At 41.2% G+C, this 17,141-nt stretch overlaps 1 protein-coding gene across 2 annotated transcripts; it reads left to right on the top strand.

Annotated features, from left to right (window-relative positions):
* The first annotated feature begins 1,503 nt into the window (after positions 1 to 1,503).
* Positions 1,504 to 16,816, top strand: LOC137912905 (muscular LMNA-interacting protein-like). 2 transcript variants are annotated; one of them, XR_011106370.1, is made up of 12 exons: positions 1,504 to 1,632; positions 3,925 to 4,050; positions 8,423 to 8,551; positions 8,877 to 10,454; positions 11,204 to 11,275; positions 11,548 to 11,619; positions 11,703 to 11,786; positions 11,894 to 11,938; positions 12,505 to 12,546; positions 13,011 to 13,038; positions 13,136 to 13,264; positions 15,725 to 16,816. XR_011106370.1 is itself a non-coding variant. In XM_068757031.1 (12 exons), exons 1-12 carry the CDS (start codon positions 1,603 to 1,605, stop codon positions 15,764 to 15,766), a joined length of 2,412 nt encoding a protein of 803 aa, XP_068613132.1. In that variant the 5' UTR covers positions 1,504 to 1,602; the 3' UTR covers positions 15,767 to 16,816. The 2 variants fall into 2 exon arrangements, 1 of the variants encoding a protein (XP_068613132.1); XM_068757031.1 differs by having other exon boundaries at positions 12,976 to 13,038.
* The last annotated feature ends 325 nt before the right edge of the window (positions 16,817 to 17,141 follow it).

The raw sequence follows: 17,141 nt of genomic DNA, 5'->3' as shown, positions 1-17,141 counted from the left end.
AGACTTATTCATGAGAAGACAAGGGAAGTCAAACTGGAAGATTTTAGTCGTGCATCCAAAGGTTAGAATTTAGAACCAATCTGTCAAATGTCCATACCTGTTCGGTGTTTTTTTCCTCTCAATAAAGTGGAAAGATGTTCCCACAGACTTGCCATTGTACTGAAGAGGAGCTAAACCCAGGCTTGTATTTAAACAGGCTATGAGGAAAACCATCCGCAGTGCATCTTGCATTTGAGTCAAAGAGCCATGAAAAAAAACGTTTTAATCAATTGTTGTTAACAGAAGTGCGAAGGGTCCTTCCCAAACAGACGTCATGAAGACTGTTATTTGTGACTATCACATTCACACCTGCCTGATCAGCGTTACTGCGAAACGTTTCCTGTCAGATGGGTGATAATACTTTGAGGATGCAACCTGATGGAAAGCACATTCAATCTGGAAGACTATGATGCATAACGGCGTTCAGGTAAAGTCAGTGAACGCACAGATACTGTATGAATAACTCAGTGACAAGAGTGTGCTTGTCGGAAGAATAAAAAGGATGAAGAATATGTCGCTCTGACTATTCCACAGAAAGTCATTACTTCAAAAATCATTATGAAATTATATTTTCTTTAATTCAAGAGTTATTTGGAATTAAAACTGTAAAATGTAAACATATTTGTATTTCTTGTCAGAGTCTTCCCTGCTGATAACCAAACCAGGAGAGCACGTTTCAGTGTAGGTTTTGTCTCATTGTGATTTGCATTGTGTTTGGCTGCTACAGCGAAACGGGGGGCGGGGGGCTTGGTGAAAAGAGACAAGAGCAGCTGTGACAGTAAAGAATGCAGTGCACTTACAGGATCTACTGTGACAGTCTCCTTTCACTCACTGACATGTGAACAGAGATGTCAGTGCAGCAGTAAACAAACAAGTCAATGAAGTGGCTTCAAGCTGCCTGATGGCAGAGGCAGCTCGAAGCCACTCTAAAAGAGTTGCTGTGTTATATTGTGCTCATTTGCTAACCCTTTTTGACACATTAAACACTGCACAGATAATGTAGTTCATATTTTACCTCATAAAAACCTCATTAGTTTTTGTAAATATTTACTTTTCCTTCATATTATATATTCTTAATTAAGAACTTGATATTTTACACAGCATCAAATTATTATTCTGTTTGTGTTTTTAGTTTTTCAAATAATTTGTTTTAGTTTTTTAGAAATGTTTGTATTCATATATTCAGAGTACTGTTAGTTATATTATGGTTAGTGATAATATACTGTATGAATAGAATATACTGCATGAATACACAGCTTTGCTTCTTCCACAGAGATGAAAGAGGAGATAACAAAAATTGGACCTGCTGCAACAGAGCTGTGTTGGCTGCAGTGCCATGTGAACATTGTTGCTGGTGCCCAGTAGGCTGAACGCTGTCTGCAAGCTATTTGTGGCTATTATGTGTCTATAAAAGGAAATCTGCAGGCTGATACACACTCACACACACACACACACGACTGTAATACTCTTTGAACTTCAATACACAAGCTGAAAAGTGTACATATCTGTACTGTTTCTGTACTGGGGGACGTATTTCCAAGGGGCAAGCCATGTTGAGCTGAAATGGACAGTTTGAATAAGACTTCAGGGAAGGTAAGACATTTTTATTGTTTTCTTTTGAAAAGTTAAAATACTTCTTTGGCATCAGGTCATTTTGCTGACCTGCCTTTACATTCCACCAACAATTTAAATCCTATTTTTAGATTGTATTTATTGTATATTTATACCTCAATGTTCAATCCTACTGCAAACATTTAACTGGTTAAAGATTTTCATGCAATTTATCAACACAATTACCCCCCCCCCCCCCCCCCACTCCCCCCCATGGTGCCCCAGACCACCTGGTTGCCACCCTCCAACCTTTCACACATAAACAGACACATTATACACACAGATACACAAAAAGCCAGCTTGTATTTTATAACATTTTATGTTTTTTTTTAACTCTTTCAGAATTTTTAATAGCTCATTGTAATGTCATATGGATAACCTTATGAAGAAATATTCATCTTCATAGTATGTGAATGATTACGAATCATTAAACGAGCACATAACACTGTAAAGAAAAGCAACCATGAGCTTTATTTAATCAAAAAGGGGCTTATGTTGATGATGAAGACGCAGACGTTCCTGTAACTACACAAAAGCATTTGTAATTTTTTTGTCCCTGTGTACATGGCTTTGATAAACGCTTGTTTATCATCTGGGACGATGACCCGGTGTACTCTCCACTCCAGCAGCTGTGAGTGGGCTATATTTGCACGCCCTATCTGCTTTAGAGGGAGGGCTGCGTTTTTGCCTGTAATTAAAGTCATTACTTTGCGAAACGCCCGAACGGTTGGTGCGTTTCCTGTTGAACAACAAGTACAGTTCATCTGTGCAGATTTGCAGCCGTGATCATCGGCACCAAACACAAACATGGGAGCGACTAATGTACAACTTCAGAGAGCAGCTTGATCTGCACGAGAAAGCAGTGCTGCAAAGCTCATGGACATATGACAACCTTTATGACAACGTCACTTGCATTCACTCAGGAGTATCCTTCCTTAAAGTATAGTCTTCACTTACTGGTGGGCTTGTGTTTAAGGGTTCCTTTAAAATGCTCCATTTAGAGTGGTCTTCTTCAGAACATGATTTCCGATATGTCACAAGGAATAATTGAGTGATAGCACGCAAACAGGGAGGCGACATGTTGCACAGCGAACACGACCTCGCAGCACTATGTGATCAAATATTCAAGGGGGGGGCTCTGACGGGCAAGAAGGACAAGCTCACATTAACCTTTCACAGTATAAACTTACTCTGCTGTGGCTACCGAGGACGGAGCAAACAAACAGGTAACATAAGATCATAAACACATTTATGAGACAAACGCCTGGTTATTTTTGTCACGTTATTCATTCTGCTTCTTTATTTGTGGCTGATTGCAGACCTGTTGGTGTCTGTAATATAAATATCTTGACCCTTCCAAGTGAAAATGGATTTTGTCAGACTTGGAAATGGGCAGGTTTAAGGAAAGTAGTAGATGTGATAACATGTGATGCTGAAGCTGTGATTCAGACAGAGCTGTTTGAGACAGAAAAGAGGGACGCTGTCCTTTAAGAGTTAAAAGGTAAAAGAAATTGCACATTGGACAGGATGTAAACAAGGACATGTACATGCGTTGTAAAGTTCTACTGCACATTGTAAATTACTGGTACATGTGAGAGTTCATGGTTTTGAATGCTCTCAGGAAACAACTGTTTTTCAGTCTGCTTGTCCTTGTTTTGATGCTTCTGCCAGAGGTCAACAGGTCAACACAAGATATATAAGTAGGCTCTCTATGGACGAGCAGCAGAAGGCCAGCAGCAGCTTCCTGTCCAGGTTGTTCTTCCTCCTGATGATGGCTGAAATGTTGTCTGTCCAGGAGAGGTCATCAGAGATCTAGACTCGCAGGCACCTGAATGTGTGCGTGTGTGTGTGTTGGGGGGGGGGGGGGGGACATTAATAGGCAGCGGAGGAGCTTGTTTGTTTGCATGAATTATGTTTGGGAATAGGAATTGTCCTCACGTAGCCACACAATCAGCACCACAGACTCACACCACTTGTTGTGTCTGAGCAGCTGAAGATATGCATGCAGTCGGGCTGTGTTGCCACACTTTACAGAGGAATTGCATTTTGCTAGTTCAGTCCATGTCAGTAACAGAGGTGCTTTCAAAGTTTGACCAGTGTCCAGACATTTGCATTTTCAGGCCCCCAAAAACTTCCAAACGTTTTTCATTTGAACTACCTTTTAATGGGACGACCCCTTCCCTTCCCATCCCACCCCACATCACACGCTGATCATCAATTTGTGGACAATTACATCCTGTATTCTCTCTATATTCTCTATTCTGTGCTTTGCAGGGTCTGATCCGAGCGCCGTCTCAGCCTGCCATTTTCACATTTTTGCCACGGATGCAGAGATTACCATTTGAAGCCATTGTTGCTGAAGGAGAGAGACCTGGAGCGCTAATGGGAAGTGCAGATAAGGTATAGCAGCAGCAGACGCACTATAGATGACATTATGTCCAGCTTGGTTCTATTGTGATCACTGCTTTCATTGCATGGTGTTCCCCCGTTAATTTAGCTAATGCATTTATCTGTGTCTCTGCAGTAGTAATCTTCCTCCACATGCAGTTTTTAGGCACTTTATTTGACTCACCAGCGATGAAAAAGTTGTCACTTGCTAAATTTTCCTGAAATTTCCAGTCCTGAGGCATCCTATTAAAATGTGTTAAAGATAAAAAAAAAAAGTGTCCATATTTGTCCTGTGGACAACGTACGATTGTGACTACGGTTACCTTATATTTAATATGACAGACAGGCTGTTCTTTGTCACTTTCCGTGTATCATTTAGAAATTTTGATTTTGGACCCTTGACTTTCAACGTATTTTTCAAACTGCGTCGTTGAATTGCTATTGTTATAACTCTATGCGTCTCCCTCTTCTTCCTCTTTCTGCGTGTCCCGTCAGGGGTCGCCACAGCAAGCCAACCCTCTAGTCGATTGCACGCTTAATTCTGGCAAAGTTTTATGCCGGACTCGATACTATACTATGAATATTATATTTCAGTATTTACTATTTAAATGTGCACCGAGACCAAGGGAACAATGTTTTGTTAAAATCATGCAAGTGGTCTGAATGACAATGAAGTGAGACGCATTCTGATAAAAGAGACCGTATTAAGATTTGATATTTTGTCTTCGATAGCATTTCTTGTCAAATACTCACTGACTGCTAACAGAACAGCTGATGCAGCACAATTGTGTTTCAGAGAGGTGTTGCAAGTGTCAAATTAAGAACAGGTGCACATTTATAAGTACCGGTAATAATAAAGTTTCGAACTTTCTTGAGAATTCTGGTTGGTTCGATTACTTAAATGCACAAAAAGTGCAAATGTGCATCTTGGGGGTAAATGTTGTGTTGAAAAAGTTGTTATTGGATGTCTCATCCAGCAACATCACATCAACACTACAGCTCCGGGTGCTTCGGATGACTGGGTAGGCTCGCTGGCGGCCGGCATGAGACTTCAAAGGTCCTCTCAGCAGGGGGGGTGGCACCATGAGCTTCTCAGATTATATAGGGTTAATAGGGGCAACATATGACTGCTCAGAAGGAAAACTTTGATTCAGCATACATAGAGATGATACAGGTACCACTGATATTGGATTGCATGTATTACAGTAAGTCCTAAATATATAAGGCTTTGTGCTGACACATTTATTTTGAGTTCCCATACTATCTTCATCTTTCACGCACCTGACTTTTTTTTTCATACTATATTGATAAAGCCAGGATTGGATTTGGTGGCATACTTAGCTATGATGAAAAGACATGTACATAAAGCAACACCGCAATTTAAAAAGAAAACTTTACTAATAAAACTCATATATATCCTCAGTGTATTTATATTGGTGATATTTTAACATGCAGTAACATTTTCCTATAAAAAATGGATCCACGTTCAACATTTTCAAGCAAACAACATACATAATATATATTTGTATATAATTATTTTTAAACAATATTATATGTGTTCTATTGTGGTAACTACAACTTGTAAAAAGGGATAAGGTTTGTCTGTAGTTCAGCTGCTGGTTAGCCTAGCTTAGCATAAAGCCAGCGAATGAGTTTCAGGTCAGCGTCTCAGTTCACAAATACATGAGAAGAGAAAAACAAACAAACGTCTTCACAGTGATTTAGAATGGACTTATCAGCTCATTGACACATTGACACATGAAAGATTAACGTTCTGTAGTGAGATATCGATATCAAGATGCCAGAGCACAGGCAGCAGAGGATTACCTGTGAGACAGAGCTCATTAACTCACCACGGCCAGCTATGACCCATAACAGGCAGCACAGTAGGATAGTCAGAGTCTAATTATCTTCTTGCTTCTAATTATAAGATTTATCTTCCATTTGAGCTCCAAAGAAGTGATAAAATTAATAAGAAATAACAAAGTCACGACAATACGGTGCAAATGATCACCTCTTGCATGACCTTAGGCCTTTACTGTGCACGTTGAATATCACTATAACATAATGACATCAGATATAACGTGGATTCTTCTAGAAAATTGATTCTAGTGCTTCGAGCCAGTGTAGCAGCGTTGCCCAACCTTTTATTTTTGCCCATAGTTTTATTGTCTCTGTGGGGAAAGCCTTTTCTAACTGACAGTGGGATCACATTGGATATTGCACAAGGACACTTGAACATGTAGACATGGCTTGAACCACCCAACTGTCCAATAAGGGAGCAAGGGCTCTGTCTCCTGTGCTGTAAACCAACACATCATGAACTAGAAAACGACAATCAGAGATTGCAGACCCTCGCCTCCCAAAGACTATTCGATCTTGTGAGACAGTAAACAGGGCTTCCGGATCAGAGGGGCCAAACCTGCTCTAGCTTGCTACAAGACTCCTTCTGGACTCTTTTTCCCATCATGCCATTCGTGTCCCTCCCTCTTAAAGTGGCAGTTTACAGCACAGGCACAATTCCAAATGTAAAAATAATTCTAGAATCTGGATCCAGATCCGGATCAATGCCATTCTCGGGGAGGACCGAGCCACAGACAGAACCTTGCTTGTGTAAAAATTTTAAGTCGATTGGGTTACTAGATTTTGAGTTATGCGCTCGGACAGACAAGCAAACAGACAAACAAACATACAAACGCACCCAATTGCATTACCCTCGCCTCCTCTTCGGCGAGGGTAATGATGGTAGCAGAATTACAATGAAGCTATTTACAACTCCTTTATTTTGCTTTATTTTGCGACCATCCCTAATCTCTGCCAGTTGCTGCTGTCCCACCAGTGGTAGGCCTTTCTCTAAATGCTTTGATCACTTTATCGTCACGATTGCATTGATTTGTCAAGCTACTTTAAATACCCTTCATGCATTCTGGCCAGCGACGGATGATTTGTGGTCAGGTGCTTTTTGAATCAGCCACGCAGTCGCCGTGACCGTCCTCCATTAAGGCTTTCCTCTGCGTTCCTGTTGGCCTCGACTGACTTGTTAAACGGCATGATGTGGAAGTCGATGACTCAGATTCAGAGTTGCCAGATTGTGGAGAACTCCTTTTCAAAAAACGCTTTGCTTGTTTGCCCGTGAGTCTCACTCAACACTCGTGACACATCGGAGTGGGTATTATTATGCGGGTGGGCTGGCTAACCATAGGGCGGTTGACTCCTTATGCTAATGTAGTAACAAGGGGGGAGATTTTTTTTTTGGTGGCACCTTTGATGAAGCCAAACAGCAAAGTCCTGGGTGAGAAACTCAGCATGATGTTATCATTAGTCCTCAGACTAATATGGGTCAATCATGACAATTTCAATTCAATTCAATTCAATTTTATTTCTATAGCGCCAGATCACAACAGAAAGTCATCTCAAGGCACTTTACAGGATTAGCAGGGAATGACCCACAAGAGCAAGTAGCAAGTAGCAAGTATACTGTAGCTCCAGTATTCATTATAATCTATATAGCATGTGTGACGCCGAGCTGGCAGACAAGTAAATACTGCAACTAAAACAGGCTAATTTTGTGTTCTAATTTTGAACTGAACTGAATTTAAGTAACTATTAGTTGTTTCGTGCAGAGATGTGCTTGTGAACTGTTACCTTACTTTGCCACACAAATGCTGATGATAAATCAAGCAGTTGATGCCAGTAGCTGCATTTTAAATACACAGACTTGAGAGAGCTTCTCAAACTCCCAGTGAAACAATTTCAACTAGTTTCTTTAGAGTTATTATGTGCTATTTACCTTAAGCATTAAGCCTTTGGTAACAAAATGTCAGTGAGAGTACAAGATAAGTGAATTTGTAAAAAAACAAAATAAAATTAAACTAGGTGCAAATAAATTAAAGTAGAGGCCTCCAAATTCAACATGACTTTAATGTGTGTATTGTCGCTAGGATACCTATTTGTACCAGAATTACCTGATTTTTAAAAATATATAAATCCCTGTTCCAAATGAGAATCAATAATTCTGCAAACATTGGACCAGTGTGAAATTGTGTGTTTGACACATTATACATGTCTTTGCATGTTATGTTTTACAACCGCCACCACCTTCACATTTTAACTGGTTTGGTATCACAAAAGTAGCCCAGCAGCCCCTTGTAGCCTCAGCTGGGAGATGTACATCAGTCTTCCATAAGTTCTACTTATATTTATTGCTACAATTCAGGCTTTATTTTTACAAGTTGCCCCTTTAAATAATCAGTGTGTACCCAAGCCCGTCAGCACATGAATCATGTCCTCCACAAATGTCAGCTGACCGCAGTTCACCTCGGGATTTTCTCGGGTTTCACTTGCTCAGTTCCTCCTAAACGTTTGCTTCACTTTCTCCTGCCAGAACGTTGCTGTGTCTCAGGAGGAGACAACCGGGGACATGATGTCAGACAGGGGGATCTTCAAAGCAGAGAAAGTCTTTATCAAGAAGGGAGGAGCAGGAAACACAATCCAGACGGGGACAAAACTTCCAGTAAGTACAACATGTGACTATTAGCTTCGGACATATTGAGATAAAAATACGCTTCTGTGTGTTCTCTCCAGAGTGTAGTATACCATGTGTATCCATGCAGGGTAAATATATACTCCTCAAATAGACATACACAAGTATGTGGTGAGTCTTTGACTTACCAAGAGATTAAAAATAAATACTTGATCGTCATTTATTTCCATTCAAGCCATGCTTGTTTCATTCACAGCTGACAGGTACAAGCAAAAAAAGATATTGTGAAGTGAAAGTCAATTAAAATGCAGCCACACTTCACATGCCCTTTGATTAAAACGTTGCTGTTTTTCAGCTAAACCCATCACTGGCTCACGATGGACGCACCGTCTCTCCTTCAGCTGGTGCTCGGGATGAAAAGAAGCTCGACCACGTAGCTATGGAAACAGCTGCTGATAAAGGCAGGGGCATTTCCCGATGGCAGCGTCATGACGCTGGCGGTCTTGACGAGGTTAGCTCAGGTTTCTTTGCAAATGAAGTGTGTGTGTCAGAGGACAGAATTTGGCCAACAAACTCTGCACACATGTTCCCCACGCCGGCCTCATCCAGAGAGTCCATCCTCTCCGAAGGCTCAGACAAAGAGCAGAGCTGGTCCGCGGCGCCCCTTTCCTCTGGAACCTCTCCTGCCTCTTTCAGCCGCACTGTCTCTCCCTGCTCCTCTGTTCTCTCTGGGATCTTCACTCCCACTGTTCTCCAGATCAAGAAGCACTTTCTAGCACCCGGCTCCAGTTTGATTCACACCCCTCAAACCTGTTTCTCATCCTGTGAGAGCCTGTTCTCCTCTGTGTGCCCCCAGTCCCCCCCACCCAGGCACCGGCACCGGCCTCCGCTCACCCGGCTCTCCCTCCTCACCGCCATCCTGAGAAAAGGGCGCCTCCCTGTTTTATCCCCTGCTCAGCAGAGGCCTTACACCCCCTGCTGGCCTGTCAATCCTGTGACCCTGTCATTCTGTAATGCCTGCTCAGCAGCCTCCAGCGTGGCCCCCATCCCCCTGGAGTTTGCCTCGCCGTTCTCCTCTTCAGTGTCCATAGACAGTCAGAGTCAGGTCCACCGAGCGCCAGATAGATGTGTTACTTCTCCTCCTCCTGTCCAGCGTAACGAACTCGACAGAGCACGGCCGCAAACCCAGACGAGAAGGCGCTCGGAGCAGGTTTGCATGGCCAGCCCGCCTCAGCGGAGGCAGGTCATTTCACCCCCGAGAATGAAGAGAAACGTGACGACCCGAGTGCCGCTGCCTGTTTTTTGCTCAAACTTTGAATCGGTTCCTCAGACAAAACATGAAGAAACAGACTGCGCATCTCCCCGAAAACTGCAGCATATGCACATTTCCATTCCCAAGACCCCTGAAGTCCATCTTAGCAACACTCATAGGTGCCTCGCTGCTGAAAATAACCTCAATAACTACAACTCCCCATCCTCTAAACTTATTTATGAGCCAGAGACCTCTGCTCCCCAGAAACAGATTCAAACGCCAAGCTCATCTCTCTCTCGGCTTCAATCACTGTCTCGACAGCTGAGATCTCCAGCCCTATGCCATCCACGGCTTCAGCCTTCGCGCCCACTCAGCGTCACACCTCCTCCTCCCACTCCACAGAACACAGGACGGCGTGTGACAGGGAGGAGCTGCCCTGTCCCTCTTTCCTCCCCATCAGAGAGTTTTTACAAGGTTCGCTGTCTGTCTCCTTCCCAATGCACATCCATCGTTTACCCTGGCTGGCCTTCACCCACCAGTTCCCCCACACCTACGGCCTCTCCTGCGCCACCAACCAGAGACCTCATCCTTTCCCCTTCTCTCTCGCCGCGCTCCACACCCTCCCCAAGGCCAGGGAGTGGAATATCAGACTGCAGTGACAGGGAGGGTAAAAAAAGAAAGGTAGTTGCTCTGCTTGCCACATGCATGACTTGTTTCACCCCAAGGCTCTTATCTAATATACTCCCAGTGACATGCTGTTCTCTCACGCGAAGCAGTTAAAAACAGATTTCGCCCTCTTGATAGTTAGATATCAGGTGGCGTACCCTTTGTGGAGCTGTTTTTAGATTTCTGTTTGTGTGTTTGTCTTTGCCGTATCATGGTTTGATGTAGTTCTAGATCTTTCCTGTTCTGACATGTCATACTCAACATCCATGGAGTTTAATAATAGACATTTCTGAAATGTCGAGGCAAGTAGGACCCCATCGGAATTCTTTTTTCTTTTAAACTCTGGGCCAGATATGTCTCAGTGTAGAGCAATGTCGCTCAAATTCTGAGAATATAAATCCATTTTCTATTCTGGTAAAAGAAGGGAAATGTGAGAGCGGTGGGACACACTCTTTTTCATCCCTGTCAGCGAGGACAAGTCAGAGCTGAAATTATTGGTGTTGCAATAAGTCAGAGAGATATCAGAGCAGCGATAAGGTGATGCGGTTCCAGCGCTGACGCGCTTCAGTGTTCTTCTTTCCTTGCGCAGCGACAGTGTGGTGGACGGCTTTGCATGATTTAGCCTGTAGCAGTGTGCGATAATGCGTGACTAAATAGAACAGAGGAATTACTATTGATAACATCAAACGTATATAAAATACAGAAGTTTCCTCTGTGAATTATTCATATTCATTGTCTGATTTTTTTCTCTCTATAAACTTTAGAATCACAAGATAAAGTTAAGCTACAAGTCACTAGCTGCAATTCCCACCAACAGCCTGCTGCTCGATCAACAAGTGAGTTCTCTCTAATTCCACTAAGACATCCTGTTGGACATTTGGCCAAATGAAGTCCTACGAGGGAGTTCGATGCAAACGCTCCTCCTGACTTATTGGTGGCATCTAAAATATGAAAAAAAGTGTGAATGCCAAAACACAAGTATTGCATCAAAAGAGGGGATAGTTTTTTCAATAGCAAAGTTGAAAAGGTGTACTTACTGCTGAATAATGAAACCCGAGTCTTGGCGGGGAGCTCACTCTGTATCTCTCTTTGACCTCTGCATCCACAGGCAATAGACGAGCAGGTGGAGCGAGGCGGGGGTCTCTACGTGGGTGGATGCGCTGCTGACACCCATGCTGAGGTACTGCTGCACACGCCGCTGCTGGGTTTCCCTGACCCTCACAAAACAGACGGCCAAAATCAATGATGCTGTACTTCCTGCAGATGTGCTCACCTGCTCAGCTCCGGCAAGAGTCGGAGGAACTTTATGCAGTTATTGACGAGCTATTGGCAAATTCTCTTCCAACAGTGAGTCCAACTAATTAAACCACATGAACGCAAACATGAGCAGATGCTGGTTTGCCCACATAAAAGTGATTTAATTGCATTGTGTTTGCAAACTTTGTGCCTCCCAGTCTCTGCAGTCGTCCAGGTCATCGACTCCCAACACCGGCCTGCAGGTAAAGTGTGCGACTTTAGCAAGTAACATCTATAACATGCTCATAAATAATTGATTATCCTTTTGATTATTATTATACAATCAGTATCACGCTGCAACAAAGCATGGGAGAAGCAAAATGTATTGTGGATGTAAATGTGGCATCTCCAGGGAGGTGAAAGAAGAGTGTAGGCCACGTGGTTCTTGGTCGATTGGGTTGCAGCCAACTTTACATATTCATGAAATGTTCCTTTTGTAAAACAGAAATAATTCGGATCTTGTAGCGTTGCTAATTTTCCGACCAAGATGTTCTAAGACTTTAACGGCATTGTGATCACATATTCTGATGTGAAAAGGCCGTTGTTAAAGACAAACATATTGCGTGGTCTGGACCCAGCATTAGACTCTCAGTACGTGTTCCGCCCAAGAATCCGAGCTCTGGTTTGATGGTTCTTTTTAGAAACTTTTGATGGTTTCATTTTTAAAATATGTGTGGATACATTTCAGTCATTTAATTTTTTGCATGGTGGAGTTTGGTTGAACTTGTTCCTCTGTGACACTTCTGACTTTGTCTCTTATTTCCGGCAGAACAACTCATTTCACAAATCCTTGGGGCGCGAAACCAAATATGTGAGTATCAGTCAGGTTGTGCTGTCAGCCGAGAAATGATAGAATTCCATCCCCTCAGGAGAAAAGTGAAGACTCTCTCTGGACTTTCATTTTTAAAGATCAGTTTGCTGAATGTTCTATTCCGCTGAATTCAGAATAGAAAGTATATGTATGTCAGAGAAGCCAATCGTGCATGACGCAATGACACTTTGCGAATTAGGTGATGATGGAAAATATTTTATTTATGTTTATCGTGACTTTCTTACTTTTCATTTCATTAATTTTAATCAAATAACATCTGCTTGAACTTCTAATTTTTACAAAGATATGGATCAATTATTTAGTATTATAGTCCTTTCCTTGACAAAAAAATGTCTCCTTCTATCAGCATTTCATTTCTCAGGTAAACTTAACCATAACCATGTTGATAATTTAATTATATATATTCAGGCATCATTATGCAGTTTGCACCCATCTACTGGCAGGGAAAGAAATCTCATGGAAGCTACAAAGGTACATATTTTCATTTTTTGATAAGGTTTAGTCTCCTGCAGTAAAGCACTGTTTAAATGAAAGAAATGCATTATTTTCTGTTTCTGTCAAATTGCAGAGAAAGCCTGGGGTCATTCGTCCAATGACTGCCATTCCAACACTGATGGTGGAGGATAAAGAAGAATGTCACCCAACTCCTGGCTGGCAATTTGAAGCCAAGGAAGCATTAACTGATAAGAAGAAGAAGGTATTCAGACGTTAGTTCATACTGCAGCAAGGGAGGCTGCTCATGCTTTAAGAGCCACAGACTGGACAGAGTAGTGCATCTTTATTTCAATAGATATTAGGAGATTCAGATGTTTTGTTTTACTCACGCACCTCATGGGGTTTAAATTGTGATTTTAATGGCATCACTGCTCCCTATTCTTACTAATACAATTACTACATCACTACTTTTCAGTAACTCAGCTTTTATAATTGACTAGTATCGACACACATCATATATATATCTTTTTTTTTACCTGTAATTCTGGAGTGCACAACTTAACAGAAACTCAAATTGAAAAGGAAATTTATGAAAGGGTTGGCATTCAGTGTAATATTTTAAAATCGATATCTCTGATCTTTATGTCTTCTCAAAGAACTCGTGTATTTTTTTCCCCAGCAAATACTATGTTTTACTTATCAGTGAAAATATCAACTTATATCTTACATTATATATACTAATTATAATAATAATAATTTTAGCCATACAAACCTAAAAACCCACATACCACTCTGAAAACCGATGTCACTATGACATCACTTTTTTAACTTGAACATCAAGAGTCCCATGAGCCTTTGTGCTCCTAACTCAGAACTGTCCACCAATCAGAGTGACCGGCACCAGCATTTCATATTTCTGTTGGCTTATGTGCGTGAGGTTTTTGTTTGTCTGTCAGGGTGGCGCTGTGCGTATTTAACATATCCCATATGTGTTAGAGTATATATCTGGTGCTATTTGGAGTAGAAATATAAAATTGGTATTATTGGAATTGTTGGGGTGAATATAAATTTTGTCCCCCCAAATTAAAACATTAGAAATGTAAGGATTTTCACTGGTTGCACTGTTCGCCTCAACACGTAGAAGCTTTAAGAACTCGTAACGCTATATAACAGCATAGTCAATTGTAGGTTTGATAATCTGCCAAACCAAATCGATGTTTTAATGCCATTGTTGAATTTACCACAGATATCGTTTAGCTTAATGAAATGATGATGGAGAGTGTTCATGTGAGCTAAATCAATTTGGATGTCCTTTTCATCCATCCAGTGTAGCGGTGTGGCTTTTTTTGTCATCACTGTGCATGTTTTGTGAAAAGGTTCCTTATTCTAATTCCTCACCACCTCATCTCCAGGAAAATTGATGGATGAATGGATTCATTCTCTTTCTGGTTAGCCAGCCTCATTCAAACAAATTATTTTGCTTGATCGGTTGCTAAGATTCTTTTAAATTAGAGCACTTCAGGAAGTTGTTTCTGCTCAGCTTGCCTCATGCATATGAATGAAGTTCTTGAAACTTTTGTTGAGCAACTTGATGAGTTTTTGTATAACATATTGATTAAAGTTTCTCTTTCAAGCCTTTGACAAATTATAGTGTCAATATTGCAATATATATTTGTGGAGTGGACTGTCACCATTGGTGGAGGTGCACTCTGTGTGCATTTAGCCGACATCTCTTTATACATTATTCGTACCTTCTGATTACTCATGTGTAAAATTCAGAATGAACAACATGTAAGAGATGTAATTGAACATTAAACATGTTCTGCCTCCAGTAGGTAAGAACTCTTAGCTTCGGCTCTGAACTGGATGTAGAGTAATGAAATGAAACAAGGAAAATTAATCTGTGGGGTGTTTGTGCTGTTTCTACAGAAAAGGCAAGATAGTAACATTCTGGACATTAGACATACTGTTCAATAAAAAATAAAATAAATTGTGTATCAGATTTGTGTTAATAAGACACCCCACAGGTTTTAAATGTGATGAAGTATCAGCTGAAGACACAAATATGGATATGGTAGTGTCTTAATTCAAATATTCAAATGTCTTTGGTTGCTCATGCAAAAGGGGCTCATCTGCACATTCATATAGGCAGGCGGCTAAAATCACCAATCCAAAAGATCATTGTCATTTATGATAAATAAAAACACAAACCACAAACGACCTCAGAGCGTAATAATCCAAAGCTCATTTGTTCTGAAAGTCTAGACGGAATAATGATGCAAATATTCCTAATGCACTTTAGTTATTTAGATTGTACATTTGATATAAGATGCATTTCACACAAAAAAGATATTCATGCCTAATTGATTATGACAGAAAACAATAATGCCACAACATCCACAGGCAGGGATTGAATGTGGTTCAAAGAATCTCTTGGTTCCAGCTGATAGTTTCTTTCAGATTCCTATAACAAGTGTGTTCCATTTATTCATTTATCTATTTGGCAAGAGACTGGCATCCATCCATAGCTGCAGTGTCATTCGGGTCAGCATCCATGCAACTATGGAGACATACATTTTGGTTTTTAATGATGTCACTAAACAGCAACATGAATAGTTTGAATAATATCGGAGATGTAAATCAATGTCCTACTGCTGGAAACTGCACAAGCCTAATTACTGCTGCCCTCCCAGTGTAAATTCAGGAATCTTTTCTGTTTCAGATGGAGACGGGAAAGGATTTTTCCACAAGTCCAACATGCTGACTGTTGAGAGAGGAGGAGAGGAAGCCTGGAGGAAGAAGTCTGTTCTCACGCTGTGACCTGCAGATCAGAGAGCCCGACGACCGCTTCGCTCATCCTATAAAAGCTGCCTCTGCATCTTTCAGACCAACCGAGGGGCAGACGGAACTTTTTCAGATTCAGATTTAAAACTTTACCCGTAACGGTTCAGTCGTGTTAACCCTATTTATTCATTGAAGAATATAATATGATGAGACAGTCAGGATTTCATGATGGAAAATGCATGCAGCTCACAATTCGCTTAAAGGCTTCGTCTGAACTAACAGCTGTCGCTAGCAGAACTAATCTATTGTAGCAAGATGGTTAACTTAGCGACTAAGCTCGGTGATTTGGTTTTCTCTGACTTTATGGCGTCTCATTTGTTTTGACTGAAACCAAAATTCCTGTAAACCGGGTGTTTGCATAAATAGGTAAAGGCTACCTACTGTACATTGTGCTAAGAGACTGAGGCCTTGGGTCCATCATGGACCAAAGCGTTTAAAGGGCACTAGTGAGGTGACAGAAGAAAGTTCACATGAGGACTTGCTTTACGTTTGTTGAAGATATTGCACCTCTCACCCAAGAGGCTTCATCAGAACTGAAGAATTGCTATTCCCGCAGAGCTGGACGCACAAATCTGTGCGCAGTTTGATGTATTGAAAGAGTTTCAATAATGTATAACAGAAAAGGCTAATCTCTCAGGAGAAACATCTGTGCAGCAGGAAATTGAGTTGAGTCACGGAACATGTCAAGAGGGGTTATCAAAGGCAGATCGTTTTATAGAGGGCGACGCGGGATTTCATAGACAGTAAAAAAGCGGGCATTCTGTACAGGAAAGAAACATGTAAAACGCTTATGAAATTGAATGTGTCTTTTAGGATCGTTAATCCACAAACAATTTACACTCAATGAATCTCTGCAGCATTGCATAAAAGTCAACCAAGTAATTTACTTCTAAAGGAAATAGTGTTTTTTTTTTAAATATATATTTTAGGAGAAACTGTAATATCTAATAAAGTATATCTACTTCCCTCATTGCCTAAGTTGTGTATCTTTCTGCTAAATTGCTACAACAATAATGAAATGTAAGCAGGATATAAGGTAATGCAAATGAATACACGAGTATATTTTCCTGCCAGGCGTGGGCGGTTTTCTTTTCACTGCTGCTGGCTGGCAATCATTCCCACCTGATTAGAAATCCTCACTAAAACCTACTCAGCCTCAAAAAGGCTCTTGGGCAAATAAGAGTTGAAGGGGCGCAGGAGAGCGATGCAGTCAGAACATCCAGTTCCTCCTGTGGACCTAACATGCACTCATAATCAAGGTCAAGAAATGTTGAAGCAGTTCTAAAGATATCTTG

This window comes from Brachionichthys hirsutus, unplaced genomic scaffold (genome assembly GCF_040956055.1).
Source record: "Brachionichthys hirsutus isolate HB-005 unplaced genomic scaffold, CSIRO-AGI_Bhir_v1 contig_797, whole genome shotgun sequence".
In the NCBI taxonomy this organism is placed as follows: Eukaryota; Metazoa; Chordata; class Actinopteri; order Lophiiformes; family Brachionichthyidae; genus Brachionichthys; species Brachionichthys hirsutus.
This window is presented reverse-complemented; position numbering and strand designations above follow the sequence as displayed.